Source organism: Asparagus officinalis, chromosome 5 (genome assembly GCF_001876935.1).
Source record: "Asparagus officinalis chromosome 5, Aspof.V1, whole genome shotgun sequence".
Classification (NCBI taxonomy): Eukaryota; Viridiplantae; Streptophyta; class Magnoliopsida; order Asparagales; family Asparagaceae; genus Asparagus; species Asparagus officinalis.
In genome coordinates, this window is record NC_033798.1 from 30,055,481 (window position 1) to 30,081,743 (window position 26,263).

At 35.8% G+C, this 26,263-nt stretch overlaps 1 protein-coding gene and 1 long non-coding RNA gene across 2 annotated transcripts in view; both read left to right on the plus strand.

The window, feature by feature from the left end:
- LOC109841661 (elongation factor Ts, mitochondrial) overlaps nt 1-7,338 on the plus strand; it is a 28,484-nt gene extending 21,146 nt beyond the window's left edge. Inside the window, exons 8-10 of the mRNA XM_020410610.1 lie at nt 4,727-4,911; nt 6,757-6,882; nt 7,225-7,338. Of these exons, the coding sequence (XP_020266199.1) occupies nt 4,727-4,911; nt 6,757-6,882; nt 7,225-7,317 (404 nt within the window). The 3' untranslated portion in view covers nt 7,318-7,338. The remainder of the gene's footprint in view (nt 1-4,726; nt 4,912-6,756; nt 6,883-7,224) is intronic.
- LOC109841434 lies at nt 10,763-22,237 on the plus strand. Its single transcript, XR_002247275.1, has 3 exons — nt 10,763-10,892; nt 11,375-11,463; nt 21,932-22,237. It is a non-coding gene; the product is annotated as an uncharacterized LOC109841434 (long non-coding RNA).

Here is a 26,263-nt window from a genome sequence, read left to right on the forward strand (position 1 = left end):
GCCCCCTTCCTATTCCACAACAAGATCTCCTTCCATATTCGCTAACAACCTCTCGTTTCGAAGCTACTCCAGATGCATGGTCTCGTGACTAACCTTTCTCTCGAATTTTGGTGTCAAGCCATGAAACTTCCTTTCATTCTAGCTTGACTTCTTCTCCTTCAGCTGCTGGAGCTTCAGTCCTGATCTCTTTTCCCAATCCGAGGAACAAAGGCCTTTAGCTCATCCTATTAGATTAATTTTTTTAATCCGTAACTACAGATTTTAGTGAGTTACTAGATTGAAGCTGAAGTTAGAACTTCTAAATCAATTACAATAAAAGACTGACAAAAAGATAGAAGACCGGTAGCTTGCTTACTCTCCTAGTTAGAAGAAGGCTCTTTGGCGGATTATTTAGATCTGGATAGTCTTGCTCAAAAAAGAGAGTTGTAGATTCGTAGAAGAGGATTAGAGTACACGCGCTACAAGAAGCAGCTAACCAGTTTGACGTTAGTGGAAAGAAGATAATACTTGATTGAGTACTGATACCTCCGGGGATCCTGAGTTGCTTTGCCCCCCCCAATGTGAGAGTATGCCTTTTCAACGTACACTTGCTGCTCGCTCGCTGTCTACTAAACGAGCCCTCCTTTGATCAATAAGCCGCCTGGCCCTTATCTTTCTTCTTAACTTAAGTAAAATGGACTCAAATCAATGAAGTGAACAGCTCAACCTCTTTGTTTGAAGCTTCTACTTGCTTGTTGAAGCTTTGCTTCCCCTAATTCCAAAAAACACTAAAAAATTAGCAACTCTCGTAAAAAGCTTATCTTTGATAGCGGTCATAGGGAGGGTTCAGAAAGGATCTGATCGTAGGTAGAGATTGAAAGCAGTGCGCGGGGGTAGAGCCGGATGTAGCCAAGTGGATCAAGGCAGTGGATTGTGAATTCACCACGCGCGGGTTCAATCCCCGTTGTTCGCCCATAAATAAATGGACCATTTGTTACGGAGACACAAGACAAACCTTTCCCAGCGTCAAAGAGTTTTTTCTGCGAGAGTAAATTCATCTCGAGGCTTTCAAACGCATCCAAGAAATTGATATCCGATATGCAAAAATCTGCACCATAGATTCGCGTTGCCTACTTGCTGAAAGAGGGCACAAATGGAATGGCTGCTCACAAGTTCACAACTTCATTTCAAACTCTGGTAAGAACACAAACATCCTGGGCCGATTCTTCTTTGCTTGCCTACTCACTAATCTTGTCAAAAGGTTTTTATTAGTTAAAATATCCCTCTCCTAGTGAACTAGCAGCGGACGCATCAATAGCTGCAGACGCAGAGGAATGAATCTATAACTATAAATAATGGGAGGACTTTGCCAAGAGAAAGAGTAGTGAAAGAAGTGCGAGCAGATCTTCCTTCTTATAAAGAGCATGCACAGGACATAGAGGATCCCTTCTGGAGGCACTCTTTCAATTACAGACGTCAGCAATCACGGCCGAGTCAACAAGAGTTGATAGCTACCTAAAAGCATAACAAATACTATGAATCCTCATTTTTTTCGCCGATCTGAGGGATCACTCTATGGCAAGCAATTCTTCCCGCCCGGACCAACTGGGGTAGGAGAATGTGTAACCAACTAGTTGTACTAGATATTGATACAAATCAAATGGGAGGAAAACCCGTATGAGTACCTAATGGATATGATGTAGATATGCAAGATTCAAAAATATATAAATCATGTGATACAAGAAGTATCCATACAAAATAGGAACTTTTCAAATCAGAGCCACTTATGTGTTCAGGGCACTTGGAAGTTAAGACTAGACCTTCAAATTACTAAAATTGGTTGTTAATCCATCCAAGGCCAAAATAATTTTGACCGTCTAATCAACGTGGACATTCAGATATTTATGTCCATAATTGGATTTTTTTACTTACATCCATATAAATATCTCTATCTGACAAGATATGGATATCCAGTATTGGTACTCGGATCTTGTCAAATGTATATGCATATATACCCACAAATATTCATATTCGTCTATATCTCTAGGTGCAACTTCTCAAATTTCATGAAATTATTGCCTCAAATTATTCATCTATAGCCCTAAGTGTGACTCCTCAAATATAATAAACATTATGATATTATATTGGTCGAGTATATAATTTTCCTTATTAATAGTACAGTGTGATTGATTTACCAAGGGAAACTACATTTGGATCTTAGCTGCTTGTAGCATAAAATTGTTAAGTTTCCATCATGTTGCTTCTTGTTCTACCCTATCACAGATTACTTGAGTACCAAGCAGACGTTTAGAGAATCTATATTGAGGAGCAATAATCCAAAGTACGCTTATTATAAACTGTAGAATCTGACGTTAATCAAGGTTTTAAATATCGATTATTGGGGATTTATCAGATGGCCAAAATTCTTGTCGGATAGCAAAAATTAAGGATATATCGGGGATAAGTAGTATTTATTGGAGTGATATACCAAAAGTTTAATATAACACTCTAAAATATAATCTAAACATACCTAATGAAATACCAAAATGTAAATAATCATGTTTAGAATCACTAACCAATTGTAGAAAGTAAAATTTGCTTTTTGATCGCATAATGAAACCAATAATTTGGCCCGATAAGTCCGATTTTTAGAGCCGCTAATATCGGCCGATAAGTACCTTTATTGCCGCATTATCGTCGATAAACCCCCAAAACGATAACCGATTTAAAATCCAAATTATTCTAGCGAAAAGCTCCCAAAACCGATAACTCGGCGATAATATCGGATTATCGACCGATATTTAAAACCTTAACAGTAATACATGAGCGTATGATTCCTTTTACTTACTAAATAGAACAACATGCCACAAGTATCTCTAACATTCACCAACTAACAGACAACACTGATCATCCAACCTCGAAAAAATTAGATGAACTTGGGGCTACTACTGAACATGGATTCATTAGAGAATGCTCCAAAAAACACTTGCATGATAAACAAATTTTTATTATCTTCTGTCAGCTTGTTGTCAAACTTTGTAAGTAGTAACAAATTCATGGTCGGAGAATTACCTGAATCAAGGTTTTAAATGTCGGTTATCGGGGATTTATCGGACGGTCAAAATTCTTATCGGATAGCGAAAATCAGGGATATATCGGGGATAAATAGTATTTATCGGAGTAATATACTAGCAAATAATAAACAAACATAAGCTTGAAAAATAATATAATGTTAGTCAAAATGGAATAATAAACTAGCAAATAATAAGATAACATCAAGAATGAAGAACCGTTTACGCATCTACATAATTATTGTTTAATCATGAGATTCATAAACTAACTTACTAAGTTAATATTTAGTAGTTATGAGCCATTATCAATATCCATAAACAAACATAAGTTAATCACCAATCAACCAAGTTCCAAAAGCAACAAATAGTTTATAATTTGTAAACATTCAAAGAGCAAATCCAAAAGAAAGTAAAATCTCCCAAATCTTACTTATCGGCTGATAAAGCCGATATTTAGAGCCTACTTATCGACCGATAAGTACCTTTATCGCCGATAACTCGCCGATAAACCTCAAAAAACGATAACTGATTAAAAATTCTACTTATCCTAGCGGAAAGCTCCCAAATTCGATAACTCGGCGATAATATCGGATTATCGGCCGATATTTAAAACCATGACCTGAATAAAGTTTTCCTTGCCTTGAAACTTGGAATGCTAGTGGTATAGAGTAGTAGAACTCTCCAAAAATAGAGTACACTAGACAAATTTTCAGGAAAAGTGAAACATAATGATTATTGCAAAAAAACTCGGCTTTCTATCTTTTCATTCTTGACTTTTGAGGAAAAAAATGATCAGTGAATAACTTGGATAGGGCAGTGAACAGGGCAACTTTGATGTTTATACTTTCTTTTTTGACGTCTATTAAGGCATAGAGATTTGTTGCTTTGAGAAGAGAAAAACCTTATGCTAACCTTACCTTCTTGACAACGTTTTAAATATCGGTTATTAGAAATATATTAGATGACTAAAATTCATATCAGGATATATCGGAGATAAGTAGTAAAAAATCGTAGTGTTACATCGGATGGTGAGCATATAATATAATATCTTAAAATATAATCTAAGCACATTTAATGAAAAATAAAAATATACTAATATTCAAATAACACATGTTTAGGATCACTTACCAATTGTTTTTGTTTAGTGGATGCGAAATTGAATAGAATAACATTGTAGAAAAGAGGGTTTTTATCTCCAAACCCGAACCAGTTCACTTAGAATGTAAATTGTAGAAAATCGGGCGATTTTAGCCCACGAGAAATCGGCAGCTTTATCGGATTTACACCGATATAGCGGCAAAAATCCCAAAACGATATGCAATATATTTTTGCAAAAATCATATCTGCTATAGCCCAATCCCTATATATCGGTGATAAATCGATAAAAATCGGCCTATTTTAAAAGCACTGCTTCTTGGTAATCACTCATGGAACATGAACCAGGGAGCAACTTCGAACTCTTTTCTTGCCAAAACTAAGATCTTGTGGTAAAGTATTGAGTGTAACAGTTTTATTACCTATGCACATTTATGGTTTCATTAGGTGTTCTAGTACTTGACATGTTTTGCTACTTAATTCTATATCATCTTCGAGGAGTTGCTCTTGAAAGTTCAGAAAATCTGTCCTATTTATCATGTTTCAATTTTTATTTTTATTTTTTTATTTTTTGGTTCCAGGATTGGGTCGTATTGCTGGATTAGTAACTCTAGAAGCAGATGACAGCAATGTATCTCTGGATGCACTTCAACGGGTTGGTTCCTCAATAGCAATGCACATAGTGGCAGCAAAACCACTGTTCTTGTCAAAGGATCTTGTCCCTTCTGAAGCAATTGAGAGTGAGCGTGAAATTCTCAAAACTCTGGTAATCTAGTTACATGTGTTCTGTTGCATTTTTACGGTAGTTTAGTTGATTCTTGAATTCTTAAATTCTACAAGTTACTCTTTTGTGTTCTGTTGCATTTTTACGGTAGTTTAGTTGATTCTTGAATTCTTAAATTCTACAAGTTACTCTTTTTAAATCTGCAGTGTGCACTGTTAAGTGATAGAAACCAAATGAGACCTGTAATTTTCTCTCCTTATCCATTTTACACATTCTCTTAGCTAAGAACTTAATTATGGAATTCTTAAAATCTACATCTTGGCTTGGGATTCTTGATTATCCTACCACAAACTGTTACTGATTAAGATTGGTAAAAGGAAATTTTGTTGTTTCACACAGCTAAGCAACTGGGCCATTTTTCGGAGAAGCTGCGTACTTGTTTCTTATTTTGAATGCTCATATTTTTCATTGTCCCTGATCATATATGATACTAAAATAGCGACATTTGATTTTTCAGTTAGTGTTTTTAGCGTACAACAGAGCTGAAATTGAATAATTCCTCTGTGCACTGTTTCATGTGTCCTTGTTAGTAGTTCATGGTCGATAGCTTTTACTCATTTTGGCTTGATAGAACTTTGGAAACCATACAAAGTTATGTTTACTTTTATTAAAATATCGGAAGTCATTGCAGAGCATTGCAGATATGCATTGTACATAATATGGTTGATTATATTTGCTGCCTCAAGCTTCTCCAAGTATTCACTATTAGTGCTTATCACTTCTTGTATTACAGAAGCTTGGTTTACTTTGTGTTTTGATGTGAATGTGTGAGAATAAGAATAAGTGAGATAAAAGGTTGCGTTCATAATATGGGGGGATTTAAAATCTACTTAATCTATTCTACAGTACAGTGCAGACTGGCACATGCTTTTTAATCTCAATAGGAGGGTCATTGGAAATATTATCATATGTTAAAATGGTATATAGATGAAACAAAGAAGAGTGAGTTTTTTTTGATTTTCCTGGGCCCTAAACCTATTGCTGAAAATGTCTATAAATTTTTCGATACTAGTTACAGGGCTCTTGTTTTTTTGCTAATCACTTATTATAATCAATTCTTGTTAATCAATGAAGTTTGGTTGACTTTGTGTTTTGATGATGTGAAAAATAAGAGTAAATGAGATAAAAGGTTATGTTCATAATATGGGGGTCTCTGAGATCTATTTAATCTATCGTAGAGCATGTTGTAGACTGCCATGTATTTTTAACACCTCAATAGGAGTGTCACTTGAAATATTATCATATTTTAAAATGATATACATGAAACAAAGAAGAGAGCTTAATTTATTTTCCTAGGCCGTAAACCTATGCTGAAAATTTCTAGAAATTTTTTATGCTAATTACATGGTTCTTGTTTTGTTGTAGAACTTTGGTTTTTAGAGTTGTTTTGGTCACCTTCTGTAACTTATAATTACTGTGTTCAGCAAAGGTGATTCTTTAGTTTTTTTAGAATGATTTAGATGGGCTTCTAGTTATCCAAAAGCAGCAGAAACTTCAGTTAAGCGGCTGCTTTGGCAGATCTAGAAAGGCAGGTGGTTCTAGGTGCTAGATGCCTGCCTAGCAGCTGTTAAGTGTTAGGTATCCTCGCAGGCACAGATCACCACCTAGTGTATTTAAGACACTGCATTCTTTGTAGCAGGCAATAAGCTGAAAATCCTGCTATGGTGGTCATGTATTTAGCACCAAGTATTGAGAAAGAGAACTTTTATTCACAATGCTTAACACTTATTTATATTTGAAAGGAATTCTATATTTGTCTGCAACTTTTATGTGCTATAGTATCGATGTTCCAGTTTTAGTTTCCCTGACTTCTGTTTTCCACATCAGGCAGAAAGCTCAAAGAAACCCCAAATAGCCATTCAGAAGATGGTGGAAGGTCGTTTAAGGAAATATTTTGAAGACGTTGTATTGCTTGAGCAGAAGTTTGTTATGAATGATGGTGTCAATATCCAGGTATTGCATGCATGATATTGAAATGTTTTTAGTTTTCTGTTATTCTAGTATTATATTGTTTTCCAATAATTACTATCATGAGGTTAATATTTTTGGTTCAATCCCGTTTGTTATGAACAATGGTGTCAATATCCAGGTATTGCATGCATGATATTGAAATGTTTTTAGTTTTCTGTTATTCTAGTATTATATTGTTTTCCAATAATTACTATCTTGAGGTTAATATTTTTGGTTCAATCCCAATATGAATCCTCATGACATTATTCGCTTGTCATTATTCATTTTTCAGATTTTTTTTGACAGTCCTATTTTAACTTTATCATCGTCATGACAATCTTGCAGTCTCTCCTAAAGGAATTATCAAAAGAAGTGGGCTCATCTGTTAGGATTGGCAATTTTCTCAGAGTGGAAGTTGGAGAAGGAATTCAGAGGTAAGCATTTTGATTCGGTGAAATCATTATTTCATATATCCTTAGAAGTAAACGGATTATGATGTTACTGTTAAAACCTGTACAAGTTTATATGTAACAATTTCAAAAGATTCTTTAGGATTTGTTTGGCAATTCCAAAATAAGATGGGGGCCTGAACTAGTTTTTGCTTAACTAGGCTAGAGTAGTCCAAAAGAAAACCAGTTTAGAGGCTAGAATTTGAATTATAGAAAACAAGTTTGATTTTGGTCGAATTATTGCCAAACTAAATACTAGCTTTTGTTCCAAGACTGTACCCACTGAAGCTAGTTTTGTAGAGTTACCAAACACACCCTTAGGTTCTAGTTTCCCCTTTGTCGTGTTTATTCACAAAAGAAAATGACCAATTGGATAAAATATTTTAGGGAAAATTGCATTGGGGACAATGGGAATGGGAATCCAATCAAAAAAGCTTTTGATTTTTTTGGGCAATCATAAGACCCCATGGACCCAAAGAAGTATGCATCCAACCCTCTAGTCCATGTGCCCTTCTTAAGAATCCCAAAAATACGTTCTTTTTCTTCAGTCTTTTCCCCCCTCATTTCCCCCTTTTCATGTCTTCCATGCACCCATGAACCTCTCTCATCTTCAACCTCTATTATCTCTCCCCTCTCACATTTTCTCTCCTTTTTCATTTTGTTCTCTCCCCCTTTTTTTCCATATTTTTCCTTCTCATTTCTTCCGTAGTCCATGAACCTCATTCATCTTCAACCTCGCTCATCTCTCCCCTTCTCCCTTATCTTCTCTCCTTGTTCATGGTGTCTTTTTCTCCGTTATTGCTTCTTTTCCAATATCGCCGCCACCTCCCCTCCACTAGCCTTCCTCCTCTTTCTATGTATTCCTATCCTTTGTCTATCCTCCTCTACTGTGATCTCTCCTCCTCGTCCGTCTATCCTTCTGTCATGCTTCTCTGTCTTCTTCATCATCTATCCTCATTCTCCTATGTCTCATGTTTTTCCTTCGGCGCCTCTCCTTCTCTCCTCTCTTTCTTATTCTTCGTTTGTCTTTCTCTTCCTTCTTTCCCTTTCCTCTCTTTGCCGCCTCTCCGCCTAAGCACCCTCTCTTCTCTTTACCCCTCTTTCTAGGTTTTCATCGTCTTTCTACATCATATCCACATCCCACTTATGAACGTATATGAAATTTTATCGTATAGTCTGCAAGAAATTTAAAAAGGTAACATCTTAATCAACATATGTAATAATATTATGAACATAGGTAATCTTTTATGAATATGTGTGAACAAATATAATAACTTATGAATAAAATGATATTTTAAATGCTAGACTTGGGAAAAATGTGAACAATAACAGTTTAATCAATAAAGATAACAATTTTATAAACAACAGTAATAGTTTAAAAGATAAAGATAATATGTTATGTACAACAATGACATGTTTATGAACAATGTTAACATATCATGTAAATAAAATAACAATTCTATAAAAAAATTAATAAAATTTCATAGCATAGATTTGAGAATGTAAAATGTAACAATTTAATAAACAAATACAACAATTTTATGAACTTAAGTGGCATTTTTTGAATAAAACGTAAAAGATAATAACTCTCACTTTTATCCTCCTTTTCTCTACAAATGCATCTCTTCACCGTTTCTCTCTTCTCTTTCTTCCTCTTGTTTCCTCTTGATAGCTTTATGAATAAAAATACTAAAGATGACAACTTTCTTTTTTTTGTCCTCCTTAATCGTAGTTTTTTATCATTGCAAATCATGGGCATTAAATATCTTATTATTTTTTATTTTTTAAAAAAATTTAGCAATAAATTATAAATCTTGATATTAATAGTCTATAAAATAAAAAATAATGAAGGTAGGGTCGAAGAAGGAGAGGCGGCAGAGTGAAGAAATTGGCCGGAAGAGAATAGAACATATAGAAGAAGGAAGAGATTTGAGAAAGGATGAGCAAGTGGATGAGAAGTGGATAAAAGAAGGAAGAGAGTAGGAAGAGGCAGGAGGGAGGAGGAAAGATCAAGATGGAGGAGGATAAATGATAGAGAAGAAGAAAAATATGGAGGAGGGCGGAGAAGGAAAGAGAATGGTATTGTGAGAGGCAACGACAGAAGATGAGAGAGAAGAGAGATGAGGGGGGTTGAATGTGAGAGAGTAGGAGTGACATGAGAGATTCAGATGAAAGGGAAGGAAAGAGAACGAGAGAGGTTGAAGATGGGGGGGAGGAGGGAGATGAGAGGGATTCAAGGGTTCATGGAGAAATGAGAGAAAAAGAAGGGAAAAGAAGAGAAGAAGTGAAAAGAAAATAAATTTTTGCTATTCTTAAAAGGTCACATGGGCTGAAGAGTTGGATAAATGGTCTTTGGATCTAAAAATTCTTATGATTGCCCAAAAAAGTCAAAAGGCTATTTTGAATGAATTCCTACTACTATGGTCCCCGATGCAATTTTTTCAATATTTTTTTTTTTTGAGAGAAAAACAAGGGATGATCCCTGTTCATAATATAAAAGATAAGAACAGTATTAGATACAAAAGACGGACACGAAATGTATCCTGTAGTTAGTAGATAGAAAATATAATTCAGCGTAATAGGGACGTATGACTTTCTTCTTTCAAACATCCATGAAGATGAGGAGTGGGCCTTGCCGTCACTCATCGTTGACACAGATACATACCAAACATCTATAAATTACTGTCCAGAAAAGTGTCAAGGAATAAGAAATTTTATTAAACCAAATATAGAATTACAAAGCATACTCAGGCATACCTAAGTTTAATATAACTTCCAACCATCACAACTTGACAAAACTCACAAAACTACTCAATCTGGCCAAATTCCCATACAAATTCATATAATATTTCTCTACAAACTCTCCACCCAAAGCTTGCAATGATTGGGCAAACGGCAATGATCTAGGCCGTAAACCTATGCTGAAAATTTCTAGAAATTTTTTATGCTAATTACATGGTTCTTGTTTTGTTGTAGAACTTTGGTTTTTAGAGTTGTTTTGGTCACCTTCTGTAACTTATAATTACTGTGTTCAGCAAAGGTGATTCTTTAGTTTTTTTAGAATGATTTAGATGGGCTTCTAGTTATCCAAAAGCAGCAGAAACTTCAGTTAAGCGGCTGCTTTGGCAGATCTAGAAAGGCAGGTGGTTCTAGGTGCTAGATGCCTGCCTAGCAGCTGTTAAGTGTTAGGTATCCTCGCAGGCACAGATCACCACCTAGTGTATTTAAGACACTGCATTCTTTGTAGCAGGCAATAAGCTGAAAATCCTGCTATGGTGGTCATGTATTTAGCACCAAGTATTGAGAAAGAGAACTTTTATTCACAATGCTTAACACTTATTTATATTTGAAAGGAATTCTATATTTGTCTGCAACTTTTATGTGCTATAGTATCGATGTTCCAGTTTTAGTTTCCCTGACTTCTGTTTTCCACATCAGGCAGAAAGCTCAAAGAAACCCCAAATAGCCATTCAGAAGATGGTGGAAGGTCGTTTAAGGAAATATTTTGAAGACGTTGTATTGCTTGAGCAGAAGTTTGTTATGAATGATGGTGTCAATATCCAGGTATTGCATGCATGATATTGAAATGTTTTTAGTTTTCTGTTATTCTAGTATTATATTGTTTTCCAATAATTACTATCATGAGGTTAATATTTTTGGTTCAATCCCGTTTGTTATGAACAATGGTGTCAATATCCAGGTATTGCATGCATGATATTGAAATGTTTTTAGTTTTCTGTTATTCTAGTATTAATGGTGTCAATATCCAGGTATTGCATGCATGATATTGAAATGTTTTTAGTTTTCTGTTATTCTAGTATTATATTGTTTTCCAATAATTACTATCTTGCATGATATTGAAATGTTTTTAGTTTTCTGTTATTCTAGTATTATATTGTTTTCCAATAATTACTATCTTGAGGTTAATATTTTTGGTTCAATCCCAATATGAATCCTCATGACATTATTCGCTTGTCATTATTCATTTTTCAGATTTTTTTTGACAGTCCTATTTTAACTTTATCATCGTCATGACAATCTTGCAGTCTCTCCTAAAGGAATTATCAAAAGAAGTGGGCTCATCTGTTAGGATTGGCAATTTTCTCAGAGTGGAAGTTGGAGAAGGAATTCAGAGGTAAGCATTTTGATTCGGTGAAATCATTATTTCATATATCCTTAGAAGTAAACGGATTATGATGTTACTGTTAAAACCTGTACAAGTTTATATGTAACAATTTCAAAAGATTCTTTAGGATTTGTTTGGCAATTCCAAAATAAGATGGGGGCCTGAACTAGTTTTTGCTTAACTAGGCTAGAGTAGTCCAAAAGAAAACCAGTTTAGAGGCTAGAATTTGAATTATAGAAAACAAGTTTGATTTTGGTCGAATTATTGCCAAACTAAATACTAGCTTTTGTTCCAAGACTGTACCCACTGAAGCTAGTTTTGTAGAGTTACCAAACACACCCTTAGGTTCTAGTTTCCCCTTTGTCGTGTTTATTCACAAAAGAAAATGACCAATTGGATAAAATATTTTAGGGAAAATTGCATTGGGGACAATGGGAATGGGAATCCAATCAAAAAAGCTTTTGATTTTTTTGGGCAATCATAAGACCCCATGGACCCAAAGAAGTATGCATCCAACCCTCTAGTCCATGTGCCCTTCTTAAGAATCCCAAAAATACGTTCTTTTTCTTCAGTCTTTTCCCCCCTCATTTCCCCCTTTTCATGTCTTCCATGCACCCATGAACCTCTCTCATCTTCAACCTCTATTATCTCTCCCCTCTCACATTTTCTCTCCTTTTTCATTTTGTTCTCTCCCCCTTTTTTTCCATATTTTTCCTTCTCATTTCTTCCGTAGTCCATGAACCTCATTCATCTTCAACCTCGCTCATCTCTCCCCTTCTCCCTTATCTTCTCTCCTTGTTCATGGTGTCTTTTTCTCCGTTATTGCTTCTTTTCCAATATCGCCGCCACCTCCCCTCCACTAGCCTTCCTCCTCTTTCTATGTATTCCTATCCTTTGTCTATCCTCCTCTACTGTGATCTCTCCTCCTCGTCCGTCTATCCTTCTGTCATGCTTCTCTGTCTTCTTCATCATCTATCCTCATTCTCCTATGTCTCATGTTTTTCCTTCGGCGCCTCTCCTTCTCTCCTCTCTTTCTTATTCTTCGTTTGTCTTTCTCTTCCTTCTTTCCCTTTCCTCTCTTTGCCGCCTCTCCGCCTAAGCACCCTCTCTTCTCTTTACCCCTCTTTCTAGGTTTTCATCGTCTTTCTACATCATATCCACATCCCACTTATGAACGTATATGAAATTTTATCGTATAGTCTGCAAGAAATTTAAAAAGGTAACATCTTAATCAATATATGTAATAATATTATGAACATAGGTAATCGTTTATGAATATGTGTGAACAAATATAATAACTTATGAATAAAATGATATTTTAAATGTTAGACTTATGAAAAATGTGAACAATAACAGTTTAATCAATAAAGATAACAGTTTTATGAACAACAGTAATAGTTTAAAAAATAAAGATAACATGTTATGTACAACAGTGACATGTTTATGAACAATGTTAACATATCATGTACATAAAATAACAATTATATAAAAAAATTAATCAATTTCATAGCATAGATTTGAGAATGTAAAATGTAACAATTTAATAAACAAATACAACAGTTTTATGAACTTAAGTGGCATTTTTTTGAATAAAGCGTAAAAGATAATAACTCTCTTTTATCCTCCTTTCGCTACAAATACATCTCTTCACCATTAATCTCTTCTCTTTCTTCCTCTCGTTGCCTCTTGATAGTTTTATGAATAAAAATACTAAAGATGACAACTCTCTTTTTTTTGTCCTCCTCAATCGTAGTTTTTTATTATTGCATATCATGGGCATTAAATATCTTATTATTTTTTATTTTTTAACAAATTCAGCAATAAATTATAAATCTTGATATTAATAGTCTATAAAATAAAAAATAATGTAGGTAGGGTCGAAGAAGGGGAGGCGGCAGAGTGAAGAAAGTGGCCGGAGGAGAATAGAACATATAGAAGAAGGAAGAGATGTGAGAAAGGATGAGCAAGTGGAGGAGAAGTGGACAAAAGGAGGAAGAGAGTAGGAAGAGGTGGGAGGGAGGAGGAAAGATCATGGAGGAGGATAAATGACGGAGAAGAAGAAAGATATGGAGGAGGGTAGAGGAGGAAAGACAATGATATTGAGAGAGGCAACGACAGAAGAGAGAGAAGTGAGAAAAGAGAGATGAGGGGGGTTGAAGGTGAGAGAGTAGGAGAGAGATGAGAGATTCAGATGAAAGGGGAGGAAAGAGAATGAGAGATGTTGAAGATGAGGGGGAGGAGGGAGATGAGAGGGATTCAATGGATCATGGAGAAATGAGAGAAAAAGAAGGGAAAAGAAGAGACGAAGTGAAAAGAAAATGAATTTTTGCTATCCTTAAAAGGTCACATGGGCTGAAGAGTTGGATAAATGGTCTTTGGATCCAAAAGGTCTTATGATTGCCCAAAAAAGTCGAAGGCTATTTTGAATGAATGCCTACTACTATGGTCTCGGATGCAATTTTTTCAATATTTTAATATGTTGGACCATTCAAAACTAATTTAAGAAACTAACTGAATCAGATGAATTGATAATTGTGATTAAGAAACTAGTATAAATTTAGTTCACATATTCTTGAGAACTAAAAATTCATAATGTTATCATTAGATCCTATATGAGTTTCAAACCTTTGAAGTTTAGATTTTGGAGTTGTTTTTTCCTCTCCTCTTCATTGTTCTTTATTCACCAAAAACGTAGGAACAACTGGATAAAAAAATTCTAACATACACTATACAAAACTAACTTTAAAAAACTAGAGAATTATATGGTCATTGGTTAATTGTGATGGAATTGGTAGTCTGGTGAAGAAAGGAAAAGTAAACTTATTTATCTGTTCGAGATTGTTAGTTTAGTTTCTCATATTTTGAGAACTAAAGATATTATGAATTTTGGAAGAAAGTGTAGCACCTGTGAAGGGTTGAGTTCGAATAGGCCCAGATTCAGATGTACTATAGCATAAGAATGGTGTGAAATAGAGTGGACGGGTGATGTCTGCATAGGCTCGAATAAAAACTACAACTATTTGGTCAATTAATTTAGCTTCAACGACCCACAATAGCCATACAAAAGGAGGCAATTTGGAGCCAGATTAGTATATGGATTCACTATGTTTTTAGCTTCAACAGCAACAACTACTACACAAGAAAGCCTCCCAAATATTCTACCACGTGAATCATATTCTTACGTTCGCTTCTATTTAGGGCTATCTCTATAAAATTATTTTAGGGCTATCTCTATTAAATTTTCTTAGTTACTTTCAATCCAGTTCTATTAGACCATCTCTAGGCCTTGGCCCCATTAATTGTAACCTTATCACTCTTCTAATCTGATAGCATCCGTTGCACATGACCAACTATCTCAACTGATTCTCACTCATTCTATCATCAATATGAGCAACTTCTAACTTACTACGAGTGTATTCATTTCTTCTTCTATCTCTTAATTTATATTCACACACCCATAACATTCACATTTTAGTTGTTAATTTTTATGAATTTCTTAATTCATAATAGTCTAATCCATAAATCATTGTCGGTCTTATGTCTTAATTCTGCGATCGCATTGAATTCTAGAAGCGCTCTAAACTTTCAACCAACTTGATTTGATTTGATTAAAGTATATCATCCCCAATTTTGACATCTTGATAAATGATTGATCTTAAATAGCAATAGTGGTGAATTGCTTGACCGTCCCTACATATTATATAGTCGATGCTTTTCATAGTTCTATTGTAATTACATGCCATGTATTATGCTTTTAGTTTCAACTCTATATTGTTCACTGAACATTCTCCTCATTTTCTAGAAATCACCTCCAAAGTATTTTACCCTATTTGCTTTTCTCCCGGTACTTGAAATATTTCTTGCTACAATATTCACCAAGGAAAAATCTTTGCGAGTAGTTGCTAAATTTGTGCAACTAGCAAACTTGTGTGCAGGGACGAGTGCAGAGTTGCTCAGCTAGGAAGGGGGAAGGGGCGACTTTCAAGAATGAGCAACTAAAATCAAGATTGTTATCAAATTTATTGATTTTTAAAAAAAGACCGCCCTTCGCAAATTTGACTCAAAACTTATACATAAGCTATGCATTTACAAAATACCTAAAACTAGTTATGAATTGATCAATTACTCAAAAATTATTTGTTCTATTCAATATTTATCAAAATTGCATTCAAATCTTGAAATCTCATAACTGATAGAAAGATATAAATCCTTAAAACTACTTAAATTTTAAGACAGAAGTTTTCTAAAATATCTTGTGCTACAAAGTAAAAGCCTAATTTTTGAGACACAAAATCGAAATACTCAATCAAGAAACATTCTATAAACGATGCCAAATAATTCTGAAAAATAGAGAATTGAACCTTAAATACCTCGAGGGTCTAGCTGGTGGAGTTTGGCGAGGTCGAAAATAGAAAACTAAAGTGTAGTCTGCGATTAGAGTGCAAAGAAACTTCTATTTTCTCAAGTTGTATTCTCTATATTCGTAGGAGGCTCCATTTTTAGCGAGTTGTAAAGGGGGAGAAAACCTAGTTCTATTGAAGGAAACAATAGAAGGAATAATAATCTCCAGAGTAAAGATTGTCTTCGAACATGAAATTAAACATTTAATTGGGTTTAGAGTTTACCTTTTGAATTGGGCTTGGAGTTTATTTTTAGTTGGGCTTTACGGATAATTGGGTACTATTGAATTGGGCTTGAGGCTTATATTTAATTGTGCTTGGGTTGAGGGGGTTATTTTTATTTGTGCTTAGGGGGTTATTTTTTTACTATCACTAAGTATACCAATGTTAAAAATTCAAAAAGTCTGGAGGGCAATCGCCTCTGGTGGCCTCCCTTAGACTCGTTCTTGTTTGCGTGATTACTTAATAACACAATGTTATTCCTAAGTAAGATTATAAAAACATGGGTGTAAGATTGCTTCTTCCATGTACTGTTGTATTTTTGTAACAACTCTTTACACATATGGAGGCGAAGCCCGGAAGGTATACAAGCATATAAAAATTGAGCACGACCTAGCTCAAAGATGGAGGGTCGACCTGCTCAATTCTTATATACACTTCTATTCAACCAATAATATCAAAGAGCGTGATAAAGCAGTCTAATATACAACACCTAGAATCACAAGGTTGACAGCAGAATTCACATAATACTAATTTAGAAGAAAAAGCTAATGTAACGATATTACACCACAGAGTCTTTAAGCAGAGTTCTTACATATCATTACATGTCCAACATCACAAAAGTACTGCAAAAAGAGAATTATATATATATATGAATGTGCGTGGCCGTCGCTATGCGCCGGGGCCGGGGCCCGCCGGCGGCGGCGGTCGGCCAGCCGGGGCCGGGCCGGGTCCGCCCGTGGAGCGCGTCCGCGACGGCCGGCCGGGCGACGGGGAACCTGTTTTACTATATATATATATTTAATATATATATATATATTATATATATATATATATAATGATATATATTAATTCTCCTTCAGTTGAAGCACTTGAACTAGTTATCCTTTGTCAGAGTCAGCAATTCCCTTGTCTCAGACTTGATCAATATCTATGGGTGGATGCAAAAACAATAAGAGTGAGCTTAAAGCTCAATAGCCGACCATGATAAAAATCTCGGGTACAAATGTGAGGGAAAAAAAGAAAAGAAATGATGATGGAGACAATCGAAATTGAAACTAATGGATATCAGTAATAACTATCTATCAAAGCTTGTACATAATCGTCGATAGAAGTCGATAGAAATGAAACTTGTGAATATCAATAATGAATAATCAAGATCTAATATTCAAGATTTTAAATTCTCCAAGCACGAGATATGTTAATAAACCACGCATGTCTTCATTTATGTTCCTACTGGTGAGCATCCTCACACAGGGCAACATCCCCTAGGACTTGCTTCCATTTACCACCTACTGTGAAGTTTACTTCACACAGAGCATTAATCCATGCAGTGTTTTAAAGGCAATGCGTCTTAGCACCTCAGGCGCTCAGGCAAGGCGATCTTCTAACTTAGCGCCTTGCACATTGACAGGTGATGAAGGTTACTAAGGTAAGTACCTTTTGGTGCCTAAAAAGCTCACCTTAGCACCTCATGACCTTGCCTTGGCGCCTCAGGCGCTTTGCTCACCTAGCATGTGATGGAAGATAGGGTGTTTGTCTCTGGTTCAGAATTGAGGGTGTGAAAGGTTTTCGATAAAATGAAGTTTAGTTTGTTTTTGTTATTGAATTTGTGTTACTCTTTTCTCGGTCAATTTTTTTAATCTTTTTTAGTCATAATGTACTTTATTACCTTTATCATTTTGAGGACATACCATAATTTAAACCTTAAAGTTTAAAATTTGCTGCTTAATAATCTGTGTTAGCAATACTAGTTAATATTACTATTTAGTATTTGTTAATTTACTTACTATTTCGTATAGATGGTTTATAAATTATTAGATTTGTGACTTGGAAACTTGGCACTGATTAATTTGTCTTGTTGCTATTTATTGATATTTTATATTATTTATAATGTTTATGAATTTGTTAAATATTTATCGCCCTGGTTCACTCAGGTGATCGTCTTTTTTGACACCCCTCACTTCAGGAAACATAGGGTATCATCACCTTAACCTCGCCTTTTGCTTTTAAAACACCGAATCCATGAATATATAGTATCAACAAGCCAACAAATAAATGAATGCTACCATTCCTTATGTAATATCTCAAATCTTTTCCATTTTGATAATCTGAAACCTATACCGGCCCTGGTGTCAACAATTCCGATGCACATAACTCAATAGCATGAGAATATTAGTTTGACCATGTCTTCATTAAGGTCATTAATTAAGTCATAATATTCATAATAATATTAGCATGAAAACCCTAAGTACGTAAGTCTTAAACCTAATTTAGAGCTACTCCAAAGTTACAAAACCTTTTCTTTGGACTCTATAATTTCTTTTTTTTTAACTATGGCAACCATAAGAGGAGTATTTGTGCACATAAACCCCTCTCTTTATCAAATTCATGATTCCCTAAAACATATGGGTTTCAGTATATAAACACTTAACCTTACACCATTTGCTCATTTCCTCTTTTGTTCAAAACTCCACCATAACTCGTTAAACACAACAATAGAGTCATCGAGGCAAGACAACTTATCATAATATAACTATTCATGGAATGTCAATGGCATCGTACCGAAATGAATAAACGATGGTATATCAATAGATAAGCAATCAGCAACATCCCGCTCATGAAGTAACTCAAATAGGCTTTTACAGAGGCAATAGGGTATACAACTGAATATCGAAATTGAACTCGTAGAATTTTTATGAACTTAACAAGCGAACTCTCAATTAATTGAGAGGGAGCAAGGAAGGGTTCTCTACCATTTGAGACAAAATCCTCGGTTCGCTGATTGGTTCCAAGGGGGTCGTTCCTACACATATGCACGTGCTTATGAACGGACAGGGTTTTATGTTAATGGTTATATTATGATAAGTTCTCTACCCTTTACGACTAGGTTCAAAACTATAAGAATTGAGCAGGTATAGAGTCGTCGAGGCAAGACAACAATAGAGTTCTGAACCTGTATACTGAAAGTTTTGAACCTGTATAGATTCATGTATATCTATGTTCAGCAAACATAAAACCTGATCGTTCCAAATGGTTCTCTACCTTTTACGACTAGGTTTTATGTTTGCTTAACATAGATATACATGAATCTATATGTGATGCATGCTCATGAACGGACAGCGATGCAGCAACTATATAGAAGATTGTAATAACGTAAAGGGAATCAAATGTTGTCCAAAATGTATGAGTTTAGTTTCAAAATCTTCCTATATGAATTTAGTTTTCAGGACATCAAATTTCTCATCATATCCATATCCAGTGGGTAGTTTGTACCCAGAAGTGTGTGATATGCACAGACTAGAAGTATAGATGGCGTTGAAAGATATATATGGCTGATTGAGGGTCCAAACGATGTCCAAAATAAGTGAAACAAGTGCTAAAGTGCTTGAAAACAGTCTAGTTTTCAGAGCATCAAAGGGTTTGGGAATGCGCATTTATGGGGATATGGCCTTAGAAGGAAGGTGCATCAGCATGAAACAGCATACAGATTCCAGCTCTCTTGTACAAAGTCTCTCATTAGTTTTGTTCAACCAAAAATTATTAAAACTTGATATAATTTTTACTGACAGAAACTAGATGACTCTATTACAGAAAACAAAAGTATTTTCTATTTAATTCAAACCAAGGGCAAAGTTATATGCAAAACTATATACAAGGGTCATATTGTTTATCCAGTGTACACGCATAGACTTCAACCATAAATTTGAGCCACCAAACAATATTAAAAATGAGTCTAGCCACCTCCAAATGATAGGTAATTGAGTCTAGTGTCTAGAACATAAAATGTTTCTAAAATTGGACATGTATACTGAAAGTTATGGTCAATATACCCACAGGGTGTTTTGGTGGAAAAATTTCTGCTCGAAAATGTGATTCAAGTACCGACATGCAAGCTATACATTTACCAAACTAGAGCAACTCCACCAATTGAACATAGGAGGACTAAAAACAACCAAGGATCATATTTTCCATGTCCACAAGCACAACGATCACAATTTTATCACTTTCTAGTGACATGCATGAACCAAAAAATCCATCTCACCCTACATGCAAGCATAAATCCCATCAATCATGAGCATGCATGACTGAATGAGCTCTAGGACAATAAAAGTTCAGTCTAATATTAAGAGAATCAAGAAAAATGGAGACTTGGTTGAGATAGCGCCTAGAAGAGAAGATGGACTTCAACTTTGTTCTCCGAAACCTTATTTTACTCCTTTTTTTTCTTCTTCTAGACTTGAGAGCAAGAAGGCTTGAGAGATGTTTTAATGCTGGAATAATGGAAGAAAGAGGGGAAATGACGCTGGAGTGTGGCCAGCCAAAGGGGATAGAGAAGAGAGGGAGTTATGGTGGAGTTTTCGAACAAAAGAGGAAATGAGCAACTGTTGTAAGGTTGACGGTTTATATAGTGAAACCCATGTGACTTAGGGAATCATGAAATTTGATGAAGAGAGAGGTTTATATGCAAAAATACTCTTCTCTTCTTATGGCTGTCATAATTGAATAAAATAGGAATTATGTCCAAAGAAAAGGGTTCTGTCATTTTGAATGGCTGTCATAATTGAATAAAATAGGAATTATGTCCAAAGAAAAGGGTTCTGTCATTTTGAATAAGCTCTAAACAAGACTTAAGACTTGGGTACTTGGGTTTTCATTCTAATGTTATCATGAATATTATGAATTGATTAATAACCTTAATGAAGACACGATCAAACTAATATTCTCATGCTATTGGGTTATATGCATCAAAATTGCCGATACTAGGGCCGGTACTGATAATGGTATCGAATTATCAAAACAAAAAAGATTTGAGATATTACAATTTTGCTCGTAGATTTGGATGCCTGATACTTACATTGTGCAACTTCAGGCCATACTCTAGTCAGCGATAACATTTCAGTCTGAAATGATTTGTTGAAGAACCAATGCTGATTTTATTCATGGGATGCTGGACTTCAGGAGTATCAACCATGAGCAAAAGCATGGAGAGAGAGAGAGAGAGTTAACTTTCCCTGCTGTTGGTTTTGATTTTGATTTTTTATATGATTTTATTTCTTCTTGGGAAAAAGAGTTGGCTTAAGGTAATATAAGAAGTAAGTTTGATTTGATTCCTCGTGATTTTATGATGTTTTTCCTGGAAGAATGCTTGGTCTGGACTTAAATCACTCTGTTGCTGCTTGTTTGTTGCGTGGGGTATCAACTTGATTTTTATTTCTTTTTTTGATCGGTTGGATTTCTCAATTTGAGTCCAAAGAGATGAATCCAACTGTTCATAGCGTACCATGAGGGCTTAGAAGCTCATGACTGTTATCCCCAAAAAGATAGAATACAGTGAAGAGGTTAACCATCAAGTTTCATCTATAGATTTCCTTTATTATATTCTTTCTCTACAGCAGTCCAACTTTTGGTACTTTTATCCCCGAAAAGTGAAAAGTCATGTATCACGTAGTCATGGCTTAAGTATTGACACTTATATACCAAAGAACAAAAGAAATTTCGCCAATATTTCTGATTTATGGTTACCACTGATTGTTTGTGGGCATAGCAACCTGCATGCTCTAAATTCAATCTGATATGTATCAGTATCTGATGTTTATTTAAAAAAATAGCCATCAGTTTATGCGATTAATAACCACTGATAAAGAATAATGTTTTTTCGTCTCTATTGTTTAAATTACATCTATATGTTAGGATAATGGTCTGCTATATAAAGGTCATTATCGCTACTCCTTTGATTTGAATGAAGTCCATTTCCACGTCTTTTCTCCACCTTGTTGAGTTGCTTACAGTTTCTTAGAATGCATTGATTCTGTTGAGTACTTAAATACTGAAGATTTTGTGGTGATTCTCTACAGAGTTGAAGCCTCCGATGCACCTGATGCTGTTGCTCAGTCTGCGTAAGCTTAAAAATTTTTAGGATTCCTCTTATGGTGTAGTTGCAATACACAAGGAGGAAATTATATTTTCTTTTCCGAATCTGCAAGTTTTTTTGTTTGATGGAACAGTCCGATTTTCTTGCTGATTTTGTTGACTCGATAAATATAATTTAAAATTTTGAATGTAATATTGCCATCAATTTCATAAGTTGAAGAATGCTGTATTCTCATTTTGTATCTTTTTTCCTAATAATTTGTCAAGTGAAATATTTTGATGTTACATTATTCTTTTGCCCTGTAGTGTTATGGAATTTTGAGATATTTATAATTATGAAACCTGTCTCACCGCAACTGCAGTTCCTGTTCTCAAGTTGTTGACATGGTCTTGTTTGTGGACTCTTGATCATGACGTCATCAACATAACACTCCACTGTCTTGCATAGATGCTCATGAAAAATCGTGTTTATTGCCCATTAATAAGTTGCTCCAGCAATTTTCAGACCAAAGGGTATTACTGTATAACAAAATACTCTCAAGGGTATCATAAAAGATGTGTACTTTTTATCATCTGGATGGATCTTGATTTGGTTATACCTAACATACCCATCCATGAACGACATCCTTTCAAACCCACATATATTGTTAACCATGACGTCTGAGATAGGGAGAGAGAATTCATCATTTGGGCAAGCAAGATTAAGATCCCTAAAGTAAATACATATTTGGATTTTTTTATTCTTTTTTGTTACCACAATGATGTTGACCAATCAATCTGGATGTTGTTCTTCACGGATAAGCCCACATTCCATGAGTTTATGGATTTCTTTCTCGACCTGTTACATCAACTAGGGATGGAAGTGTTATTGTTGTTGCTTGACCAGCTTAGCAATGGGGTTAATGTTAAGGTGATGTATGGCCACATTAGGATCTAATCCAGGCATCTCTTCATAATTTTAGGCAAAAACGTTAATATACTCTCAAAGAAGAGTTATGTGTTCTTCTTTCTCAGCAAGTGATAAACTCTCGCTGATGAAGATGGGTTTAGGATTGGCTTCGTTGTCTATATTGACTTAGATCACTTTATCTTTAATGAGTGATTTTGGGTTTATGAATGGCTTCGTTGTCTATATTGACTTAGATCACTTTATCTTTAATGGGTGATTTTGGGTTTAGGACGGGCTTCGTTGTCTATATTGACTTAGATCACTTTATCTTTGATGGGTGATTCACTGATTTCAAAGCGTGCTCCTACTATTTTCCAAGATGTATCGCCCAAGAACCATCTTCAAGAACTTCAAATACTTCAGTTGCATCAAGATCCATGGTTAACTTGTACAAAACCATGCTAATTGTGAATTCGCTGAATATAGCTCAAATGCTTTGTCAGAATCCCAGCTAGATGTGTCTGAAGAGCTACTCAGGAAATCATCAGATATTGATCCTATTTGCGAATCGACTTCAAGATAAATACAAGGGAGTCCACATTTAGTTCGATTGTAATAATCGAAAGCCTCCCTTCTGGTACAAAGGTGATAAGAGGAACTCTTGGTCCTTGATTGAAGTTCAATCCTGATTTTAGATTGAAGTCATGCCTCATTTTTGTCATTATATGCTGAGATTGTTGGCTGTAGCGAGAGAATTCTGGAACTCCTTTAGCTTCTTCATCCGAACTTGATGAGTGTGGTCGCGACTCGACCTTTCCAAAAACAATAGGATTTCTGGTGCCTCCTTTGGCTTGGACCGTGAAGGTAGCATTCTCTGAGTTACATAACTATTGATGAGTCGAGTTCATCTATATGCATGTGTAAGGTTGGTTCTGAAGCTAGCCTAGACATCAGAGTTTTGACTCTTGAGTTTTCATACTAAAGAGCAGTTATCATTAAACTCGACTTTATTAAAAATCTAGTCGCCCTAGTCTTTGGCTAAATGGTCGACACATGGATCCTTGAGGGTAATTACAAGTGGTTCCATTTCCCAGATCAGATCGTCGTTGGGATCAGACTCATTGTTCGCTTCATGATTGCTATCTTCATCATTGGAAAGATTAATCTTAACTGTATAATTTTTATCATACAAGAGAGAGTCGGTAAAGTAATTCTCACCCCCTTGAAGGGATGCTTTTAAGCATCAACCTTTTGTTGAACATCATGCTCATCAATGTACTTGAAGCACTGATGAAATATTGATGGGACGATCATGTTACAAGGGATCCACGGTCGTCTGAGGAAAAGGTTGTAAAGTACGACATCAATGACATAACAGGTCAGTTCCATCTTTAAATTGCCAATCTGATATTTAAGTGGATCTTTTCAAAAGATCGGCTATTGCTAGAGTTGAAGTCGACGATGGTGGCGGCAGTCCTTGAGGGCTTATGAAAGGGAATACCTAGAAAGCTCAAGAGTCTCCGCAAGATTATGCTCAAACCAGAGTCTGGGTCGATGTGAATCCTCTGGACCTTTGCCGATCTCACATGCCCAGTATAGTAAAGAGGTCGGTTGTGATAGTGGTCCTTGATGAGCTTGTTATCTGGAGTGAAGGTAATACAAGGCGCCTGCCTGTTAGCACTAATAGCACTGTTTGTGTTCTTCGTCTTGAGGAGGCTCGACCATGTGGGTGAAGAATGTCTCATTATCATCCTGAGCTTCTTTCAAAGTCCCTAGTTTCGTTAGACAAATGCAGAAGTTCGAATAAGGTTATATGAACTGGGATATTGTCTAACTGGGCCGTAATATCGTCCTGGAATGGGGCTTTTAGAATCATCCGAGTGATGCCACAATGCCTTGTTGAACTGGGTTTCTATTTGCTTGGTCGCTTCGGCTTGCTTAAAGGGTCTTGGCTGATCATAGTTCTTCAAACAGTTTTAGTCGGACCTTGTCCCCTCCATGACAATTTTTTCTTCTTCTGAGTCTGTGAGCGACTCGTAGAGATTCTTCCCCTAAGATTGCGGAGATTCTTCTTGCCCTTGCCCTTTGACTTGGACTTTGGAAGAGTTCAACGTTCATCTTCGAGAAGGTTGGGATATACCTGCATCATTTTCCCTCTTTTTGTAGTAAAAGGGACTAAGATTTTTCTTTGTCAGTTTTGCTAGTCATGATTGACCACTTCCGTCCTTACAGTATGAATGAGAACAACTCCGTCTTATGCCTAAATTTTCGACATGGAGCCGAATTGCAGGGTCATCATGTTCGCAGTGACTTTCTTTTGCTCAGGCTTGAACTTGAGGATTTTGGACTCAACAAAGGTCTATATTTTATCCTTATAGATGTAGCGATTCTTTGTCAAGTGTCCCAATATTCTATGGTAAAGAAAACATTTGGGATCATCAGTCTTCTCGATTTCTTCGGGGCATTAGGCTTCAGAAAGCTTTAGTCGATTACCCTTATTGAGGACATGGAAGATAGCCACTGTATGCTCGTCCTTGAAGGAATAGTTGCGCTGAGCGTTCTTCCTTGGTTCCCTCTTCTAGTTGTCAGGCTTCTTGACCTCGACATAAGTCTCTTTGGCTTTCAGTTGGGAGGACCATCTTTGTTTGCCTTTGTTACCCTTGAAGTTGGTCTAGGTCTAGAACTTATTGAAGTGTTCTGATGATTTTTCTACTATTTCAACTTGCTCCATTAAGCCCTTCCACGTGTAGGCCATGACAGCACCCATATGAGTTTCTATATGACCCACAAAATCATGCAGATAAGTTTAGGGTAGCATCGACTAAGGCATATATCGACATCGCAGTGTTAGATTACAAAATTGCTCGATGAACTCCCTGATTGTCTCATTTCCTCTTTGCTTTTTAGAGAAGAGTTTGAGCATGGTAAAATCTGATTGTTCCTCATGGAATTGTGAGAGGAACTTAGCTTCCACATCAACCCAGAACTTGATTGACCATTCAGGCAGATTCTAAAACTAATTGAAGGCTACTCCCTGAAGGGTGTAAATAAAAAGTCATGCCTTGATGGCTTCATTTCCTACTACATTCCCTATTTGTTGGTGGAAGTAGCAGATGTGCTAGTTCAGATAACCTTTGCCAACGAAAATGTGCTATGTCGATGGCTTAAACTTAATTGGATAGGGAACCATGTCCACTCGATGGGATAAGGTCAGGTGATTCCAACCTTCTTTAACTCAGTTCGTTGAGAAAGAGCATTAAGCTAGTTTTAGAGGTCCTTGAGGACATTTGAGGCACTAATGTTTCTAATTTTAAGTGATCAGAGTCTGCGTCTCTCAATGCGTTTGTTCTTCTCCTAGGGAGAATTTAATAATTTGTCACTTCCCCTTCAAAGAACTCGAATGAGGCTGAGAAGTTGTTATGAGCTG